The following is a 20,226-nucleotide window of genomic DNA, read 5'->3' as shown; positions in this document are numbered from 1 at the left end:
ACACCTGGCTAATTTTTGTATTTTTGATAGAAATAACGTTTCACTATGTTGCCCAGGCTGGTCTCGAACACCTGAGCTCAAGTGACCCACCTGCCGTGGCCTCCCAAAGTGCTGGGATTACAGGTGTGAGCCACCGTGCCAGGCCTCATATGTTTTTCTGTACTGGTGCTTTTCTTTCTTTCTTTCTTTTTCTTTTTTTTTTTTTTTTTTTGAGACAGAGTCTCCCTCTGTCGCCCAGGCTGGAGTGCAGTGGCTTGATTTCGGCTCACTGCAAGCTCCGCCTCCTGGGTTCTCGCCATTCTCCTGCCTCAGCCTCCCGAGTAGCTGGGACTACGGGCGCCCGCCACCACGCCCAGCTAATTTTTTTGTATTTTTAGTAGAGACGGGGTTTCACTGTGTTAGCCAAGGATGGTCTCCATCTGCTGACCTCGTGATTGGCCCTCCTCGGCCTCCCAAAGTGCTGGGATTACAGGCGTGAGCCACCACGCCTGGCCCTGGTGCTTTTATTTCTATGAGATAGAGTCCCAGGAGTAGAATTTCTGGGTCGAAGGGTATATATTTGTTGTAATTTAAGAGATACTGCCAATTGTCATGTTCATGCAAATACATACTTTTATTAACGGTGTAGGAGAGTGCAGGGTCCTAGTTCCAAATGCTAATCTGAAGACAACTCACCTCCGGAAACATCCATCTAGAGGTGTTGAAAGGGAACCAGGAATATGGATAGTTTCAAAGCTCGACATGTAGTTGTTTTGTTTGGTATGGTTTTTTTTTGAGATGGAGTCTCGCTCTGTTGCCCAGGCTAACCTGCAGTGGTGTGATCTCTGCTCACTGCAACCTCTAGCCTCCCAGATTCAAGCAATTCTCTTGCCTCAGCCTTCTGAGTAGCTGGGATTACAGGCTCCCACCACCACACCTGGCTAATTTTTGTATCTTTAGTAGAGACGGGTTTTCACCATGTTGGCCAGGTTGGTCTCGAACTCCTGACCTCAAGTGATCCACCCGCCTTGGCCTTGCAAAGTGCTGGGATTACAGGTGTGAGCCACTGCGGCCGGTCTCTACATGTTTTTTGTTTGTTTGTTTTTTGGTTTTTTTTTTTTTTTTTTTTTTTTTTTTTTGAGTCTCTGTAGTTGCCCAGACTGGCGTGCAATGGTGGGATCTTGGCTTACTGCAACCTCTGCCTCCCGGATTCAAGTGATTCTCCTGCTTCAGCCTCCCGAGTAACTGGGACTACAGGCACGCGCCACCATGCCCCGCTAATTTTTTATTTTTAGTAGAGCCGGAGTTTCGCCATATTGGTCAGGCTGGTCTTCAACTCCTGACCTCAGGTGATCCGCCCGCCTCAGCCTTCCAAAGTGCTGGGATTACGGGTGAGAGCCACCGCACCCGGCCTCTCCATGTAGTTCTAATAGGTAATAGGGTTTGGGAGTCACAGGTTCACTTCACTGTAGGGTTTATCAAGAGGCAGGAATAAGGGGCAGGGATCGGGAGAGCTGTTTGATGTGGATTCCCTTTTCCAAAGAGCCTTAAATTTAAACTTTTTACCTTATCTCCAAATAACGTTATCAGCAACAGAGATACCCAGACAGGACTGAGGAAAGAAAATATTACTCATTCAACCTCAAATGTACGCCTCATTACCCATCCACCCCACTGATAATACTTAATTTTTTGTCGTTAGCACAATTACATGGAAAAACATTACCATCTGTGATGGGACATTTTAAGTTCTATTAAAACTATACCTTATGTGTGACATACGGCCACCATTCAAACGGAAATTGGAGCAATTTTTTCAGTAATCCTGTATTTTTTTTTTTGTAAAAATACTATTGTTTATATCAAAATACTTCAATGATTCTAATTTTCCTGGGTAAAGAAACAAATTACTGCATGGTATGGGAGATTATTAAAAGTATTTATTTGCCAAAAGTAAAGTAAATTTATTTGCTAGAAGTAAATATTGAATGTTTTAGAAGCCCGTATTGTCATTTCTCCTTTTTTTCTTCTCTTTCCTGTCTTTTTCTCTCCCCACTTCCCTCTTCTCCTCCCACTTCTTCCCGTCCGTTCCTTTCCCCTAAACTCCCCACCCCCCGCCCCTCCCCGCCCCTTCCCACCGGTCTAGGAGGCTCTCAGAGCAGGTGGAGCCCCTTTGCTCTCTGAGAGGCTCTTCTTGTTCACCAACCAGCAGCCAGGCCCACCCAGTATAGTGGTGGAGCTGCTGCAGTTCCACTATTGGCCACTAGGGGCCCTCTGCCTCCCTGGCCTAAGGGGAGAGGAAAAGAATGTCTTTTTACTTCTCTAACACTCCTAGTAGAAATGAGTCTCATGGGTAGTTCCAAAAGAAAATTCTCAAATAAACCAGGGGAAAATAAAGCGAACCAAAGAAAAGAAGCTCCAAATAACAAACATAGTTTTCGACCTTAAGGTGACTAAAATCTACTCCTGGTTGTCTTGACTGACACAGCTAACTGGGCACAGCCTTCGTTGCTCTCTTTCCTCATCAGAGGAAGCACAAAGCACAGATAAAATTAAATTGACCGTGATACGAGGGTTAGAAGGAGCCTCACCGCCTCTCAAAACGTTGTTGTTTAGCAGCATCACCTGTCTTGACATGACCTTGGGGTCATTCTCCCAGCCCCTGCCCCTCCACCCTGGGGAGCTTTTCCTCTGCAACCATCCTGATCTCTGACTCTATCCACTGGTCCAAAGGCAAGATCTCCCAGGCTTCCTGTACCAGCCTGGGGGTTTCTTTAGCCCTCTTAGAGGCTCTGTGACCGTCCACACGGGAAGTTTGGTCTCTTCAGCCCCTTCCCTTGGAGTATCTGACTCTTAATCCTCATCTCACTGTGGGGTCGCGACCATCAACAAGCCTGGGCAGAGTCACGATCAAAATCCAGGTCTCTGGACTCAACCCATGGACTGATGTTTACACCACAATCTCTGCCTCAAATGCATGAGGTGACTAAAAAACAAAACAAAACAAAACGCAATGGCAGTAAGAATAGAAAGGTATGAATTTAATACACTAACAATAATAAAGGATCTTGAGTTCTAAAACTGAACAAATTAAGTGTGTAGAAAAATAAATACATGTATGCCTTCTCAGGTGGTTCAGTTTCTACAGGAAAAAAAAAAAAAAAAGATTTTCCCCAGCTTGCAGTGTACTCGTTTTAAAAAACTCTGTTTTTCATGACAGTGTACTTTCCAGGTACGCTGGGCTTAGATTCCATTGCTGGCCAACGTCAATGGCTAAAAGACAACACAAAATTAGCACAGTAGCAAACTGACAATTAATAATGGAGAGAAAGCCTGCTCAGGGTGAAATCATAAGGTGGGTGGGAAAGTGATGGTAACATTTCTCACTCTGTCTCCTATTCCACTGGGTCATTCTCTTAGCTGGTGGTCAACCAAGTCAGGAATTATTGCTTGGAGTTTAACATAGATATTTTTTGACTTTCTTTTCTGCTCAACATTCATCCACCATTGCAAGATTTATTCAAGAATACTTCCTAGATGGTGTTGAGTACTTCCTATTACATTCCATTCCTGTGTGATACTAAGATTGATTGGTTCCCCATCAACTATTCACTTAATGGTTTTAGTATACATTGATCACTGTTGCCTGCAACAGTTATTTCATTAAGGGTTGCAAAATAGTGATTTTAAAATTCTATTCTTTGTGCATTTATTTGTAGAGTAGTCTTTGGTCACACCGAGTGCAATTCCTATTGGAAAAGTGGAATAAATGTTTGATTCCTTCGTTTTATTTACTAATTTTTCAGAGGAATGAATTGGTTGCCTAGTAATCACCAATGGTGACCAATTTTTTAAACTATAAACTCAAAGATTTTTCCATGTGGGTATTATCTTAGTCAGTTTTCTGTTACTATAACTTAATACCTGAGCCTGGGTAACTTATAAAGACAATGAATTGATTTCTTACAGTTATGGAGGCTGGGAAGTCCAAGGCCAAGAGGCTGCATCTTGGTGAGGGCATTCTTGCTGGCAGGGGCTCTCTGCAGAGTCCTGAGGTGGCACAGGGCATCACATGATGAGGAGGGTGCATGAGAGAGAGCCAATCCAGACCCAGATTCTAAAACAGACCCACTTTTGTTACAACTAACTCACTCCCATGATAACCTATTAATCTATTAATCCATTAAATCCATGAATGAGTTAATCCATTCATGTGGGCAGAGTCCTTATGGCACAATCACCCCTTAAAGGCCTCACCTCTTAATACTGTTACATTAGGGATTAAGTTTCAACATGAGTTTTGGAGGATTCAAACATTGAAGCTTTAGCAGGTATGTTCCAATCCATTGCAATTCTTTTTTTAGAGATGAGGTCTCACTATAATGCCCAGGCTGCTCTCGAACTCCTGACCTCAATCCTTCTACTTCAGCCTTCCAAAGTACTGGGATTATAGGCATGAACCACTGTGCCTGGCTTATTATTCTTTTTTATGTTCAAATTGTCCCTTCAGATCAGCTCTTGTATCTTTTCAAAATGACCCCATTGCTCTTTGAAACCTCTTTTCTGGTACACAAAGATGTTCTAGATTCATTTTATATGCTTAAAAAAAAAAAAAAAGTCTATAAAGTCCAGACCTGGAATAAGCCATTTCTGCAAGGAGCCTAGTTCCTCTTAATGAGAAGTGGTATTTTGAGACTACATCTGGTTGCTAGCAGTGTTCATTGCTACAGGAGTGCTCACTCGTTCTGTATTCTCATTACTTCTTGCCCTTTGAGTGGTTAGGGTTGGCAAATGCAAATTATTCTTTGCAGGTAGGTTTTTACTTACCTATTCACTTTTATATTTGATCACTTTTTTCCTTGCTAAAAATCACAGGTCCCACAACATAAAGGTAATTACTTATTTGCTTTTTTCTATATGTCTTTTTCTTTTTTATTCTTTTTGAGACAGAGTCTCGCTCTGTCACCCAGGCTGGAGTGCAATGGTGCGATCTCGGCTCACTGCAAGCTCTGCCCCCCAGGTTCACGCCATTCTCCTGCCTCAGCCTCCTGAGTAGCTGGGACTACAGGCACCTGCCACCATGCTCAGCTAATTTTTTTTGTATTTTTAGTAGAGACGGGGTTTCACCGTGTTAGTCAGGATGGTCTTGATCTCCTGACCTCGTGGTCCACCCACCTCGGCCTCCCAAAGTGCTGGGATTACAGGTGTGAGCCACCGTGCCTGGCCTTTTTCTATATATCTTTAATTGTTTCAGACAACAATACCAAAGTACCACTGACATAAGAGAACTGGGTGAGATTGAGATTTTTTTTTTTTTTTGAGATTCTTTTTGTCCTAGGAACATATCCCACTAGGAAAGTGCCATCAAAATATTATATTCTAAACTGATTTTATTTATCTTTTTTTTTTTGAGCCAGAGACTCACTCTGTTGCCCAGGCTGGAGTGCAGTGGCACGAATCTCAGTTCACTGCAACCTCCGCCTCCTGGGTTCAAGCAATTCTCCTACTTCAGCCTCCCAAGTAACCGGGACTACAGGTGTGTGCCACCATGCCCAGCTAATTTTTGTATTTTTTTTTTTTTTAGTAGAGATGGGGTTTCGCCATATTGGCCAGGCTGATCTTGAACTCCTGACCTCAGGTGATCTGCCCGCCTCGGCCTCCCAAAGTGCTAGGATTACAGGCATGAACCACCGCACCTGGCCCAAAAATTTATTTTTTTAAAACTTCTTTAAAAATGATTTGTCTTTTTCTTTAGAGACAAGGTCTTGCTATCTTGGCTAAGCTGGTCTTGAATTCCTGGGCTCAAATGATCCTCCCACCTCAGCCTCCCAAAGTGCTGGGATTATAAGCATGACCCATTGTACCTGGCCTTGAAATTCTTTATATTGTTGTGGCAGAATTGGAAGATAGCTTGACAAAGACGTCGTTTCCTAATCCCCAGGACCTTTGAATATAATGAGATATCACTCCTAGGATTATGTTATTTGACACAGTTGACCTTACGACAGGGATATTATCCAGGTAGACCTGACCTATCACATGAATCCTTAAAAGCAAAGAGCTCTCTCTGGCTGAAAGGGGAATTAAGGGGAAGCCAGAGAGATCAGGGTATAAGAAGGATTTGACATGCCTTTGCTGACTTTGAAGATAAGGGGGCCCCATGAGGAAGAATTGCAGGCAGCCTCTGGGAGCAGAGTGTGGCCCCACTGCCAGCCAGCAAAGAAATGGGGGTTTCCATCCCACAGTGGCAAGGAACTAAATTCTGCTGGCAGCCTGAACAAGCTTGGAAGTAGAGTCACCTCAAGAGCCTTCATGTAAGAGTTCAGATTAGCCAACACCTTCATTTTGGCATTCACATGAGCAGAAAACCCAACTGAACCTGCCTGGACTTCTCTCTAAAGTGTGAGATTTAAAAAAAGTGAGTGTTTCGCCAGGTGTATTGGCTCACACCTGTAATCCCAGTGACTCGAGAAGCTAAAGCAAGAGGATTGCTTGAGGCCAGGAGTTCAAGACCAGCCCAAACAACATAACAGAGTGTTTTAAGCTGCCAAATGTGTGGTAATCATTTTGCAGTGATAGAAAACTAATAAAAGTTCTTATGCCACCAACTTGATATTCATCCTAGTTTTTCTTCAATTTTTGGAGGTTTTTTCTTTTTCAACTTTTCACAAATTTGTAAAATACATACTTAGTTTCAAAGTCATACAGCAAGGAACCTTCCTAGAAACCTTGCTTTCTTTTTTATTCCTTCTGTTTGTTCCTTTCCCTTATTGGAAACCTTCTTTTTATTGTTTTTGGTTTGTTTTGTTTTTCCACTTTTAAGTGTAAGCAAATACCTATATATTTATTTTCTTTCCTTTTCTCACATAAAAGATAACATAGGCCAGGCATGGTAATCCCAGCACGTTGGTAGGCCGAGGAGGGTAGGTCATTTGAAGTCAGGAGTTCAAGACCAGCCTGGCCAACATGGTGAAAACCTGTCTCTCCTAAAAATACAAAAATTAGCCAGGTGGTAGTGGGGTGTGCCTGTAATCCCAGTGACTCAGGTGACTGAGGCAGGGGAATCGCTTGAGCCTGGGAGATGGAGGTTGCAGTGAGCTGAGATGCACCACTGTACTCCAGTATGGGTGACAAAGTGAGACAATGTCTCAAAAAAAAAAAAAAAAAAAGATAACGTATAACAAATATTCCTTCACCTTGCTTTTTTTCACTTAACATCTTTGACACCACTACATGTTAGTGTATAGAGATTTTTTTCATTCATTTGTAGCACTGAATCCTAACTTATACCTCTAATCCCCTATTGACAGACATTTGGGCATTTTAAATCTTCTGTAATTACAAATTTATCCCAAATATATAATGTTGCCTTTTATTGGCAACAGAAGATAAATGTGTACTTGAGGATTTTTTTTTTAATAGATCAAAAGATAAATGTACTTGAGGATACTTTCTTACCCTGACACAAAATATGTGGAATTTTTTCCAACACCAATCAATTCTCTGACACCAACTGGGTATCCAACAATTCAATTCAATTCCGACACTAACTCCCTGAGATAGTGCAGACTCCACAGATTAGGGACTCAGTCCCACACACTATCCCCACTTCAGGCACCACATGAATGTCCAGGGCCTCCAGTACTTCTGATCGACTTGGCTTCAGATCAGGAGTTCCCATGGCCAATAATTTCCTATCACAGCTCACAGAGCTCAGGAAAGCACTTTACTTACTTTGATTACTGGTTTATTACAAAGGATACAATTCAAGGGAAGCCAAATGGAAGAGATATGTAGGATAAGGCAGTGGTGCGAACTCAGCTCACTGCAACCTCCACCTCCCCGGTTCAAGTGATTCTCGTGCCTCAGCCTCCCATGTAGCTGGGACTACAAATGTGTGCCACCATGCTCGGCTAATTTTTGTATTTTTAGTGGGACAGGGTTTCGCCATGTTGGCCAGGCTGGTCTCGAACTCCTGGCCTCAAGTGATCCACCTGCCTCAGCCTCCCAAAGTGCTGGGATTACAGGAGTGAACCACTGCACCCAGCCCAATAATGCTCATTTCAATATATCAGCCCTAGTGGATGACATCATGAAGTGGTCAGACACTTGAAATTATAGACAGAATCACTGCAAATGTGACATAGATATATAAATGTAGATCAAGTCACCTAACTTGTACTAGTAAATCTGATACCATGAGTGGCATTGTTAATAGTGAGGTGATTTCCAAAATACTGAACAACTCTTGGTAAGGTTTGAGTAAATCAAAGTGCAATCTTCCCTCAATTTACATAGTACTTGCATTCCTGGACAAATTGCTGTACAACAAAACCACGCAAAAAAAAAAAAACCTTCCATGCGTATATGTAAAACAGTTTGTTTCAGACTTAGAAAAGTACAGACAGTTTTTATTGTCACGTGTGAGAGGAACTGTTCTTTTTGTGTAGGACTATTTCATGTACTGCAAGATGTCTGATATCCTGGGCCCCACCCAATAAATGCCTGGGGTGTCCTCTAATCATTGTGACAAACCCAAAATACCTTCCAAAATGTCATATTAAGAACCACTGAGTTAGATGCTTTCTGTTCCAACTAACAGAGAAATAAACCCATACTGATTTAATAAAAAAATATATATATATAGATTGGCTCTTGTTTCTGATCAGTCCAGTGGCGCACCAGTTTCGGGGAAGTCTTCCTCTGAGGTCAAATGGTTTTACCATTCTATCAGTGGAGGTGTACTGTAAACAAATAAATAGAAAAATTGATACGTATTTTATAAATTTGGACACATTGTATGTAGAAAAAGAAGGCAGCTATGAGAGAGAGAGCAGAGATCAGAGAATTTCTTTTAGATTGGTCAGGGGCTGAGTGCAGTGGCTCACATCTATAATCCCAGCACTTTGGGAGGCCAAGGTGAAAGGATAGCTTGAGCCCAGGAGTTAAAGACAAGCCTGGGCAACATAGCAAGATCCCATCTCTAATCAAAAAAAGGAGAGATTGGTCAGGGAAGACTTCTCTGAGGAGGTGACATTTAAGCTGAGATGTGAAGGGCAGGAAGGGCTTGGCCTGTAAAGAGTGGGGGAAATAACATCCCACGTGGAACAAATAGCATACTTCACAATTTTGCTTTCACCAGTTTTATGTGGACTGCTAGACTGAAATGATATTTTACATAAAACATGTTTCATATATAAATTATTCAACACACATGTGAGGTTCAGTTGGACAAGGCCTCTCATTTTAGTTTATAAGTCTTTGTGGATGTCTCTAAAACAGAATGGTTTATTAAACTAATTTGGGAAAGGAGAATTAGTGTGTATCTTTCTCTTTTTCTGAAAAAAAATACATTCTTGCACAAAAGCAGTCACGTTTTTCACAATTATCACCTATACAATGATATACAGTGAAATAATTACTTTAATAACAATTTGTTTGTTTTCTCTGCATCTGACTGAATTCACTCATAGCTCAATATTAGCTCCAGAAGGGAAAAAAAAATCTTAAGACAGCAATTGAAAATGCATTTGTTGGCAGGAATTTCTATCCCTGAATGCACAGTAAGTTCTGAGCTTATGAGCTCAGAAAAAAGAAAAATCTTTGTGATAAATAATGTATTTGATAATGAGCAGCAGGAGAAAAAAAAATGTCTTCTGTTGAACAGTTCAAAATGAAATAGAGTAAGTATGGGAAAAGGTTGTTCAGTATGAAGGACATCTTTTGCATCATGAATGGGTATGGAGCCAAAACAGCCGTAACTGTTTATTTTTTACTCTCATATCTTGCCATGCCAGTCCGTGGCATATATTTTCAGACCTTTCGTGAATACCAATTTTCAAAAGGGTTTAGTTCTCCGAATTTATGACACTGGTGATTTAGTTACATGACCTCATTTGACCTTTTCAACTCTACAGATAGGAAGGTATGAGTATCCCCATTTTGTGTATGAATAAGCTGAGACTCAGGAAGGTTAACTCACTCCCTCAGGCTCATAGAGCTTAGCCGACAGCTGAGCCAGTGTAAATTAAATAAATAACAGGGAGTTCAAAATAAGTGTCTAAAATACTCTTAAGAACAGAAAGCTTTAAGCTCCTTCAAGGGTCTGGCTTGCCGGGTGACCTAGACTCTAAGTGGAGTGTCAGTTTCCAGTTTTTGACCAAATAAAGCATTTATCCCATAGGAATATTAAGGCATCCATTTACATTTTTCTCCCCATTATCCCATTTGTCCCCGGAGCAATGTGGGTGTTTGGTAGGTGCCAGACAGTAAATTACTGTTCTAAATGGTGCCTCAGTGGCCCAATAATATTAATAATAAGGAAGCATCTCCCACAGTGTCAATCTGTAGACAAGGGAATAATTAATGTATTTATCAAAGCAGATGGATTTCAGAGGAATGTGAATCCTGCTGTAAGCACAGCACCAGGGTTTTTTTGTCTTTTTTTTTTTTTTTCTTTTGCTGAAGTTTAGTGAACTGGGCTTTGTAACTTCTTACCTGATTATTTTGTTGCCCTGTTTGTCCTTCCTTCTTTCCTTTTTTAGCAGTTCTACTCTGTGCTTCAACTTTCCATCCCCTTATTAAGACTGCTGCATAGAAAACGTAGGAGGCTGGAGACAGGCAGGGAAAGTGGGGAGTGAGGAAGGCAAAACAAACATTCTGAGAAGGAACTGTTCCGTCCCCCGAGCTGACAGCGCCCGCTCTTTGTTTTGTGATGACTGCTCCCTGGCCTTTTGGCTCCGAGGGAGTGCAGGGCAGCAGTGTGAAGACCTGTTTACGTCCACTCCCCACTCCCCGGGGCGGATTCACTGTGGTATTCACAGAGCCCGGGACAGAGCCTGGCAGGACGCAGATGGATGCTCGTGCCCGTCGGCTGGATGAATGAAAGGTGAGCAGCAAAGGCGATACCAGGATCTTCCACGGCGGGACTGGAGGAGGAGAATGGGACTGTGCGGAGCCTGCGGGAAGAATCTGAAAGTGTCTGTGTGATGCAGAGAGACATGGAAAAGGGGACGTCCCAGCGGCTGGAACTGGGACGCAGGAACGGGAACAGGGAAGGCCTAAGTTAGGGACCACAAAGGTTTTCAGGAGAAAAGTGCAGCGAGCCGAGAGGGTAAGGGCGAGACAAAGAGCAGCAGCCGAAGCTGTTCGTGGGAAGAAATGGGAAAGCAGCAGCCGGGAGGGCGGGCGAGCTGACGGACGCGAAGGAAGGGGCGCGGGTGGGGAGGGGCGCCGGGAGCCGCGCGGGGCGGGGCGGTGCGGGGCGCGGGGAGGCGGCTCGGGGCTTTGGGGGCCGGAGGGGCCCGGCCGGGCGTGGAGAAGGCGGGGCGCGGGCGCCGCAAAGTTACTTGGCCTGCGTTCGCCCGGGTCCGCGTGCTGGTGGCTGGCCCGCGGGAGGAGCGAAGCGGGGCTCGGCGGGCTGAAACCCGAAACCTCCAGTCCCGGAGCGCGGCCGGGAGGAAGGAAGCGGCGGCGGCGGTGGCCGAGGCGGGGAGGCGGCTGGGCCGGGGCCTGAGCTGCCGCGGCAGCGGCTCCTCGGTGAGCACTCGGCGTGGGACGCGGTCGCGGGCCCGGGCCCGGGCGGAGAGGGAGGTCGGGATGGAGCCGGGCTAAACTCATTGTGCGGGGTTGAGGGCTCAGGTTGCGGGCCGGGAAGGGTCCCTGCCCCCACGGCGCTCCCCTTCTCCTCGCGCCCCTCTCAGGGGTTGGGGCTGTCCTCTGGCCGCACTGCGCCTTGCTTTGGAGAGCTGGAGCTCTTTGTGGGAAGATGTTGGGGGCGCGCCCCTCGCCTGCGGCCTGGGGCTTCTGAGAGGCCCACCCCATTCTACTGGGTGCAGCCCGCCCCCGTTTCTCCGGCGCCGCCCGAGGCCCCCTACCCAGTCCGCTGGATGGGAGGGCGTAGGTGCGTGCCCGGGACTCGGCCGATGCGGGCCGCGCCCCCTGGGGCCAAGAGACTTCACGACCCGCTCAGGGCAGAGGGTGTGGGGAGAGGCGGTCACGCCCCTCGGCTGGAATCCGTGAGGACCAGGTGAGCAACCTTCTCCCAGCCGGGACTCAGGGCGCTGTCTCCCCGAGCCTGGGCGGACGGCGGATGGCGCGCCCAGAAGTGGCCCCGCGCCGCGGGGTGGGCGGCTCTGCCTCTCAGATCTGCGGGAGGGAGATTCGGCTGGTTCTTGGAAAGGGGAGGACTTGACCAGCTCTCGGCGCCTTCTGGGCCAAGCTTAACCCCCGTGCAACCTTTGGACAAAGGCATATGGGATGAGAACGTCTGTGGGATAAGTGGGGTGTCTCCTGTGCTTCCCGGAGGTCTGCTTACCAGTAACCACACAGCTGCGCATTGGCATCGCTTTATATCACATCTTGGAGGCTATTTTTGCTCGTTATTGTACCTTTCATCCCTTTTGCAAAGTGCTTTCAAGAGCAGGTCATTTGATCCTCCTCCCTGTGAAGCCGTGAGGAGGTGTGTGGTTTTGGAGGGAAAGAACCTCAGTTCCTTGATTGTCCAGTGGAGACACTGATAACCTCAGGTGAGCCTGTCTCAGCGTGCTAGGGGCTGGGGGAGGACGGCCATCGTTGTGGCTCCTCCGTGGAGCCAGGCGTGGATTCAGCCCGGCCTCTTCTCCCCTAGTGACCTGGACCTCCAGATGAGTTCTGGAGAGCTACTGCTTCGGGGGAATAGGCGATTTTCCCTTGTAATCTATTTTACTGCAGCTACTGGGAGCAAGTGAAGAGAGGCATTTTTCAGGCCCTCAGGGCAGAAGGAGGAGGTGGGAGGGACCTCAGGTCACAGAGAAAGAGGCTCTTCAACTGTAACTGGAATCCATGGCACCCATTTCTGTTACTTCTTCCAGAGCACCTCTCCCGGTCCTCCTCCACACCTGTCTTATTTTATACTTGTCAGGTGCTTACAAGCACTTTCATATACACTTCTTCCTTCACACAACAGCCTTGTGAAGCTCTGCTAGCCCATTTGATAGGTGAGGAAACTGAGGCTCAGGAGAGATGAAGCATTCTTGCCCAGCTAAGTAAGCAGCCCAGATTGAACTCAGATCTTTTGCCTTGGTAATGCTTTTCACGTGGTTTCCTGATGGCACACAGGTGGGTCCTTTAACTCAGGGCTTCTCCCTGCCCTGTAGCTCCACCACCATAACATCAAGAATAGAGACCCCTCATTAAGAGGCCTGCTTGACATTTTGGAACTAAATCCAAGGCCGCAACGATATCCAAACCGTTCTCTTTGTGTTGCAGTCTGGTGCACTGGGAGTCCTCTGAGAGGTGAAGGAGCACTGTGTGGTCAGAGGGCTGTGAGCTCTCTGTTTGGGTTCCGAGGAAGACAGAATGGGCTGAACTGGAGCTGACCTAAATGTCAGCAAGAGGAGGTACAGTTCTGTGGTGTAAACGCCACTGCCAGTCGGGACCAGTCAGGAAGCCTGAGTGCAGGAGGCTGGTGGACAGGAGGGCTGAGTGGGAGCTGTGTGCTGCTAAGCCTGTCTCCAGTAAGGGGGCAGCTGCAGGTGCGGTAGGGCTCCATCACATGGTTGCCTGATCTTAGTTTTGGGGGAAGCTGTAAATTTTTACGGAAAAAAAGCTTCATATGTTTTTAAAGATAGCAACTGATTCAAAACATTTTTTTAAATGTGCATGCAGTTTAACCAAATTATGTGTGCAGGCTGCTTGTGACCTGCAGACTGCCCTTTTGCGTCTTCTGTGTGAGACCTTTGGAAGCTCTGACTGTCATTCTGAGATGCAGTAAAGCATGACAGCAGGGGAGAAATGGTGTCTTCTTGCTGTTTTTGTATAAGAACAAAAAACATCAACAGAACTAGAGATAGCTATCAATGCTACCTGGAGTTTGGAGGAGGGATTGACTTTATGACTCCATACTTCATTCATTCACCCAGTACTCATCTATGATTCTGTTTCTACACCAAGAGAAAAGGCTTACAACTAGTTTTAATCTATTTCCTTGCACATTTTATGTGCTCAGCAGGGGAGAGGACGGCATTCATGGCAAATATGCTTAGGGAGTGCTGGAGCATGAAAGAATTTGCAGTTGGCCAGGGGTAAAACATGAGGAGGTATATTTCCATTTTATTTTGGTTTGTGTTTGTTTTATACTCAAGCAATGGGTGAGAGAACACTGTGTTAAGAGCACGATCTGAAGTCAGCCTACCTCCCAGCCCTGCCCCTTATAAACTTGTGACCTTAGGTAAATAATGTAAAGCATTCATGGAATATAGTAATTTTTCAAAACTAAGAGCTGTAAAATATTTTTAAAACATAGTCACATATAGGAAAATAAATTAAATTCCCTTCCACCTCTTCTCTATTCCTTCTCCCCACCTTTGAGATAATCACTGTAAATGTCTATCTTTTTAGGTCTTTTTCAATGTGCTTAATACGCTCACCAAGCCTGGAAACATAGGCGAATATATAGTTTATTGATACTATATAAAACATGATAAAATAGTATTGTCTACATTTCTGACTTTAGGACCAACCTGAATATATTGAATATACTTGAAAAAATACATAAATGAAGCTGGGCATGGTGGTGCACACCTGTAGTCCCAGTTACTTGGTAGGCTGAGGTGGGAGGATTGCTTGAGCCTGAGAGTTCAAGTCCAGCATGGACAACATAGTAAGACTCTGTCTGTTTAAAAAAGAAAAACATAAATGGGGTTATATAATAATGCTCTGTGGTTTATTTTTTTGATTTAACAGTGTGACTTAGAAGTCATTCAGTAACAATAACAGATACATTGTACTTCACTCTTTTTAATAATAACATAGTATTTCATAGTGTCGGTTTCCTATAAATTATTTAAACATTCCCCTATTGATGGACTCTTAGATTGGCTTCCAACTTAATCTAGATTTTCTGTGTATCTTTATCTGTGTACATGTACAATATTTCTGGGTAAAAATTGTTCCTGGATGTGAGATTTGTGGATCAAAGGAAATGTACATTTTAAGTGGTTATTTATGCAGAGTTCTCTTTGTTTCTTTAGGTCTGGAAGATTGTGTAGAAAAAGAGACTGAATTATTTACTGTATTTATTTAAGGTTATTTGTTTGAGAGTAAGTAGTGAATTGGAAAGGTATAGCATTCAAAAGTTATAAAAGGCAACATCTCCCTCCCACTCCTCTTTCCTAGCCCTCTTTTTCCTTTTTTGGATATAACTAATTTTACCAGTTTTTGTGCATTCTTTCAGAAATAGTCCATGCACCTGCAAGCAAATAAAATGTACCTTCTCGGCTGGGCACAGTGGCTCATGCCTGTATGTAATCCCAGCATTTTGGGAGACTGAGGCAGCAGATCATCTGAGGTCAGGAATTCAAGACCAGCCTGACCAATAAGGAGAATGGCTTGAACCCGGGAGGTGGTGGTTGCAGTGAGCCGAGACCGTGCCGTTGCACTCCATCCTGGGCAACAAGAGCAAAGCTCCGTCTTAAAAAACAAACAAATAAACAACCACAACACAAACAAACCCAAAAATGTACCTTCTGTTTTCTCTCTTTCAGAAATAAATATGATAGCATATTATATGCCCTGTTCTACATAGGGCATTAGAAAAGTTTAACCTAGATCTTGGAGACCATTTTATATCAGTTATGTGCATTTTATTTTTATTACAGGCGTGTGCCACCACACCTGGCTAATTTTTGTATTTTTAGTAGAGAAGGAGTTTCACCATATTGGCAAGGCTGGTCTCAAACTCCTGACCTCAGGGGATTTGCCCCCCTCGGCCTCCCAAAATGCTGGGATTACAGGCTTGAGCTATCGCGCCCGGCCAGTTATGTGCATTTTAAATGCTGATGTATTCTTCCAAGTTTACCCTAAATTGATTGCTTACACTTCCTCTAATTCCTCCATCAAATTCTTTGCCAATTTTTTTAACTGAGCTGTTTGTAATTTCATCAACTTGTGAGGCTCTTTCTAAATTCTGGACTTTAATCCTTTTCTTGTTAATAAATCAAATATCTTTATGTCTTCTTCCCCAACTTTGCTTATTGTACCTTTGATTGTCCAGAAGTATTTAATTTTTATGAAGTTAAATCTCTATCATTTTTCTTTGTTTTCATGTTTTCTGTCTTGCTTAGGAAGTCCCCTCCTATTTCAAGAGTACATTTTCCTAAATTTTCTCTTTTCTCTCCATTCTTTCTTTGCTTTTCTCCATTTAAAAATATTTTAAATTTTGGCTTTTCCTGTATGTATTTTTCCTCCTTGTCACTTTAACCAATCTATATTTTCTTTGACTTTTATAGTAACTTTTATTTTTTCTTTTTCTAACCAAGTCTTAAGGATGAGCTCTTCTCCAGGTGGGTAAGGAGGGAGAGATGGCATTCTGGGCGGTGACAACAGTGTACAGAGCCACAGAGTTGAGAACAACAGTGAGTGTTTGGAGAACTGTGAGAATTCAGGATGGTCGAGGTAGAGGGTATCTGCAAATGAATAAATTCTGCAGGTGGCAGGGAATAGCATGAAATGGTCTGGCTGTGTAGGGGCCAATCAGGCTGGCAATAATTGGGAGGAGAGATTGGTGCAGGGCGGGTGAGATCGAAGATATGAAGAAGAGAGAAACGCCTGTTAATAGTCCAGGGAAAAGATGGTGAGGCTCTGAGCTGGGGTAATGGCAGTGAGGATGAAGTTTTGACTTAGAACTAGTGATGCACTGGAAGTCTGTGATAGGAAATGGAACCAATTGCTTACGTTATCTCATTCAATCCTAGAGAGTCAGTATGGAAATCCACGGCTCAGACATGTTCATTAATACACCCATGGTGACACAGTCAGAAAGTGTCAGTCAGGGCCTAAGCCCCATCGGGATTCCCTTAAGGAGTGGCCTAGGATGTCCTAGGCTTCTCTCCTGAGAGATTGGGTGGGTGGTGATGTTTTATCTAGGGTAGAGAAAAATATGAGGAATAGCATAGTGGGATGGTAGCAGCAGAGATGTGAATTCCATTTTGTGCATGTTATATCTGAGGTGCCTGAGTGTGACATATGGGAGACAACATCTACAAGGTGGGTGGATGTGAATCTGGAGCACCAAAGAGTTTCTAGGCTATAGATGGAGATTTTTGGAGTCATCAGTGTTTAAGTGGGCATAGAGAGGGAGCATATAGTGAGAAGAGGTATCAGATAGGATTCTTTCTTTTGCAAGTGGTAGAATATCCAGTTCAAATCCACTTAAGCAAAAAGGAAAGCTATTGGCTCATGTCATTAAAATGCTCGAGTATATTTGGCTTCTGCTGTGGGTTCAGGGTTCAAGTGATTTTTAAGAGGACCCATTTTCTCCCTGGTTTTTGACCTTTATGCTAAGATTCTGTGTGGTGATCCCCAGCAGCTCTGGCAAGGGGGAAAGCTGCAGGTTAAAATCCAATGTGAAAGGGATACCATCCTCCCAGCTGTTTCAGCAACACTGTCATTACGTAAGAGGAAGTTGGAAGATGCTGACTGGCAAGGCATAGGTCATGTGTCCCCCATCCATGACGCCACATGGATGCGGTGTGTGAAAAGGGTGGGTCTCCAAAGGAGCAACTGCTGGACAAGGGTAAGAGATATTGAGGAGGCTGACAGTTAATTTCCTCTGTAGATGAGAAAGGAATAGTGCCCCAGAGGGCATCTTGGAAAACTGCAGCACTTACGGCGTAGGATGATTAGCAGTAAGCAAGACTGGTAGGGAACCAAAGGATGGAGAAACAGGAGAGAGGCACTCAGGGGAGACAAGGGAAGAGGGAGTCTCAAAAAAATGAAAGGAGTCAGAAGTGTCAGATGCTGCCGAGAGCTCAATAAGGGCCCATTGGGTTTGGCTAGGATGTTATGGTGACCTTGCCCAAAGCAAAGAGTCATTTATTTTGACCTTGGCTAGGACTACCCTCTAGAGGACTCCTGTGCTTACCTGTCTCTGCATTGCCCACCTCAGCCCTGGGTTGGCCAGGTAAGGGCAGAGGGTGTAGTGATGGCAGTCAGGAAATTTGTGCTTTGTCAGTAGGTAGGTCTATGACTGTGGGTAACTCATTTCAGCCCTTTGGGCTTTCATTTTGTCATCTGTAAAATGATAGACTAGAATGAGTTACTTCGAAGACCTCTTTTAGCTCCAAAATGTTGGCATCTTTAAGGAGATTAGTGAATCTAAACATTTCTTAACACCTCTGTTACCATGACCCTGGTCCAAGCCTTTGTCTCCACTTGGGCCACAGCGGTGGCCTCCTAACTGGGGTCCCTGCCTCCACGCTTGCCTCCTGCAGTCCACCCTTCACCCAGCAGCAGGCACAGTGACCTCTTGAAAACGTCAGTCAGTCATGTCTCTCCAGCGGCTTCCTCTCACACGTAGAATCCAATCCATACTCTTTCTCCATGCCTGCAGTGCTTTTTGTAATCTGGCTCCCGACTGTCTCCAAAGTCTGCTGTTCTCTTCCTCACTCCTCTCCAGCTTTCTTGCTAATCCTTAAACACGCCGAGCTCATTCCAGCCTCAGGGCCTTTGCAAGGGCTCTCCCCTGTCCTGCCCGAGATTCCCTCGCATCATTTTCTGGTCTCTGCCCAAATGTCGTGTCCTCGGAGAGCCTTCCCTGATGACCCACCCCCAACCCAGACACCCATTCCCTCTCCACTTACCCTGTTTGATCTTTCTTTACTGCACCTACTACCCAGAATTGTTTCCTATTTTTTAAATTTATTTGTTTACTGTCCGTGTCCCCACCTCCAAAATGTAAGCTTCTAGATGGGAGAGATTTGAGCATGTCTTGTTCAGGGCTATGCCCCAGCTGTAGAGTCGAGCTGGGCACAGAGCAGCTCTTCAGTAAACGTATTTTGTGTAGCTCAATGAGGAATGGGAAAACAAGAATATAGGAGTGTCCAGAAACCAGTGGCAGTGTGGCTATCATGGTGAGAGAGGGAGGGGACAGCCCTGTGCCTGAGGCATCTGTCTCACATATGGCCATCAGAAAAAAATGTACTCCTTTTAACTGTTTAAAAATAATATTCTCAGTTTTAGCAATATGGGCTTGGTTTGCCTGGCTCGATGAGGATAATAAATAAAAAATAGTTAAGGGTAAAAACCAATTCACATAGTCATTATTGTTTATCTTGTGATAGAAGTAATCATCTCAGTCTTGTTCTCAGCACAGCTTCCATCTCTTGTCTTCTCAGAGCATGTGTATGTTTTTGTTTATGGAAGGGCCTGTTTTATTTTTCTTGATCTGTTTATTAAGTACATACAGTAAAAAACAGAATGAGAAGAATGAACCCAAATTGTTCACTTAGAGCAGGTTTTCTCAACCTCCGCACTATTGACATTTTTGACCAGATAATTCTTATGTTGTTGGGAGCTATCTTGTATATTGTAAAATGTTCCGCAACATCCCTAGCCTTAGATGCCAATAGTATCCCCCAGGTGTGACAACCAAAAATGTCTCCAGGCATATCCAGATGTGTGGGATCTGGAGAAGGGGGATTGAAAACTAGTGATGTAGGATAGTGGGGTAGGGAGTGGGTTTGATTGTTATCTAGTGTCTTCTGCTTGGACATTTTCAGACCCTCCCCAGCTAACCTTATTCTTTTCACTTATGTCATTTCAGCTCTTCTGCTTAAAAAGAAAATATATGCAATTTCAGGGAAGGGGTTTTGAGCCAAAGAAAGCATGGAATATCAGCCCCACAGTTACAGGTGGAGGTAAATTAAAATTTCATCTTTCTCAGTCAGCTGCTTACCTGGGTGCCCACAACCCTCAGCCTGAGCATCTGTGTGGTAGCTGAAGCAGCCCAGTTCTGGGAGGGGGCATCTTCCTATAGTGGGGCTTCAAATCTTGAGGCCCTGAACCCCTTACGGAGTCAAAGACACTTCCATTTTGCATTCTCTTGCAATGCATCTTTTCTGTCTTCCATTTCATCTCTTCCTTATCAACAAGTAGTTGATATGTTCTGGCTGTGTTCCCAGCCAAATCTCATCTTGAATTGTAACTCCCACAATTCCCATGTGTCATAGGAGGAACCCAGTGGGAGGTGATTGAATTATGGGAGTGGGTGGGTCTTTCTTGTGCTGTTCTCATAGTGCATGACTCTCATGAGATCTGATGGTTTTAAAAATGGGAATTTTTGCCTGCTGCCATCCATGTAAGATGTGACTTGCTCCTCCTTGCCTCCCAGCCATGTGTAACTGTAAGTCCTTTTTCTTAAACCGTAAAACCTTTTTCTTCCCAGTCTTGGGTATATTTTTATCAGCACTGTAAAAATGGACTAATAGA

General features: G+C 44.5%; 1 protein-coding gene and 1 long non-coding RNA gene across 7 annotated transcripts in view; one reads left to right on the top strand and one right to left on the bottom strand.

Moving 5' to 3' along the window:
- Positions 1-3,038: 3,038 nt before the first annotated feature.
- Positions 3,039-10,556, bottom strand: LOC105492998 (uncharacterized). The gene is made up of 3 exons (XR_011610874.1): positions 10,477-10,556; positions 3,947-4,029; positions 3,039-3,252 (listed from the first exon to the last, which is right to left on the bottom strand). It is a non-coding gene; the product is annotated as an uncharacterized lncRNA (long non-coding RNA).
- Positions 10,557-10,794: 238 nt separating this feature from the next.
- LOC105492999 (G protein-coupled receptor 161) overlaps positions 10,795-20,226 on the top strand; it is a 56,832-nt gene continuing 47,400 nt past the window's right edge. For 2 of the 6 annotated variants that reach the window (XM_011760415.2, XM_071075131.1), the window contains exon 1: positions 10,795-10,867. In XM_011760415.2, the coding sequence (XP_011758717.1) occupies positions 10,861-10,867 (7 nt within the window). In that variant the 5' untranslated portion in view covers positions 10,795-10,860. Of the gene's footprint in view, positions 10,868-10,980; positions 11,093-11,324; positions 11,518-11,852; positions 12,008-12,121; positions 12,507-20,226 lie in introns of those variants that run through there. The other 4 variants (XM_011760417.3, XM_011760416.3, XM_071075141.1 and 1 more) reach the window with 4 other exon arrangements.

Source organism: Macaca nemestrina, chromosome 1, assembly GCF_043159975.1.
Source record: "Macaca nemestrina isolate mMacNem1 chromosome 1, mMacNem.hap1, whole genome shotgun sequence".
NCBI classification, from domain to species: domain Eukaryota; kingdom Metazoa; phylum Chordata; class Mammalia; order Primates; family Cercopithecidae; genus Macaca; species Macaca nemestrina.
The sequence above is the reverse complement of the archived record's forward strand: the minus strand, read 5'-3'. Positions and strand labels throughout refer to the sequence as shown.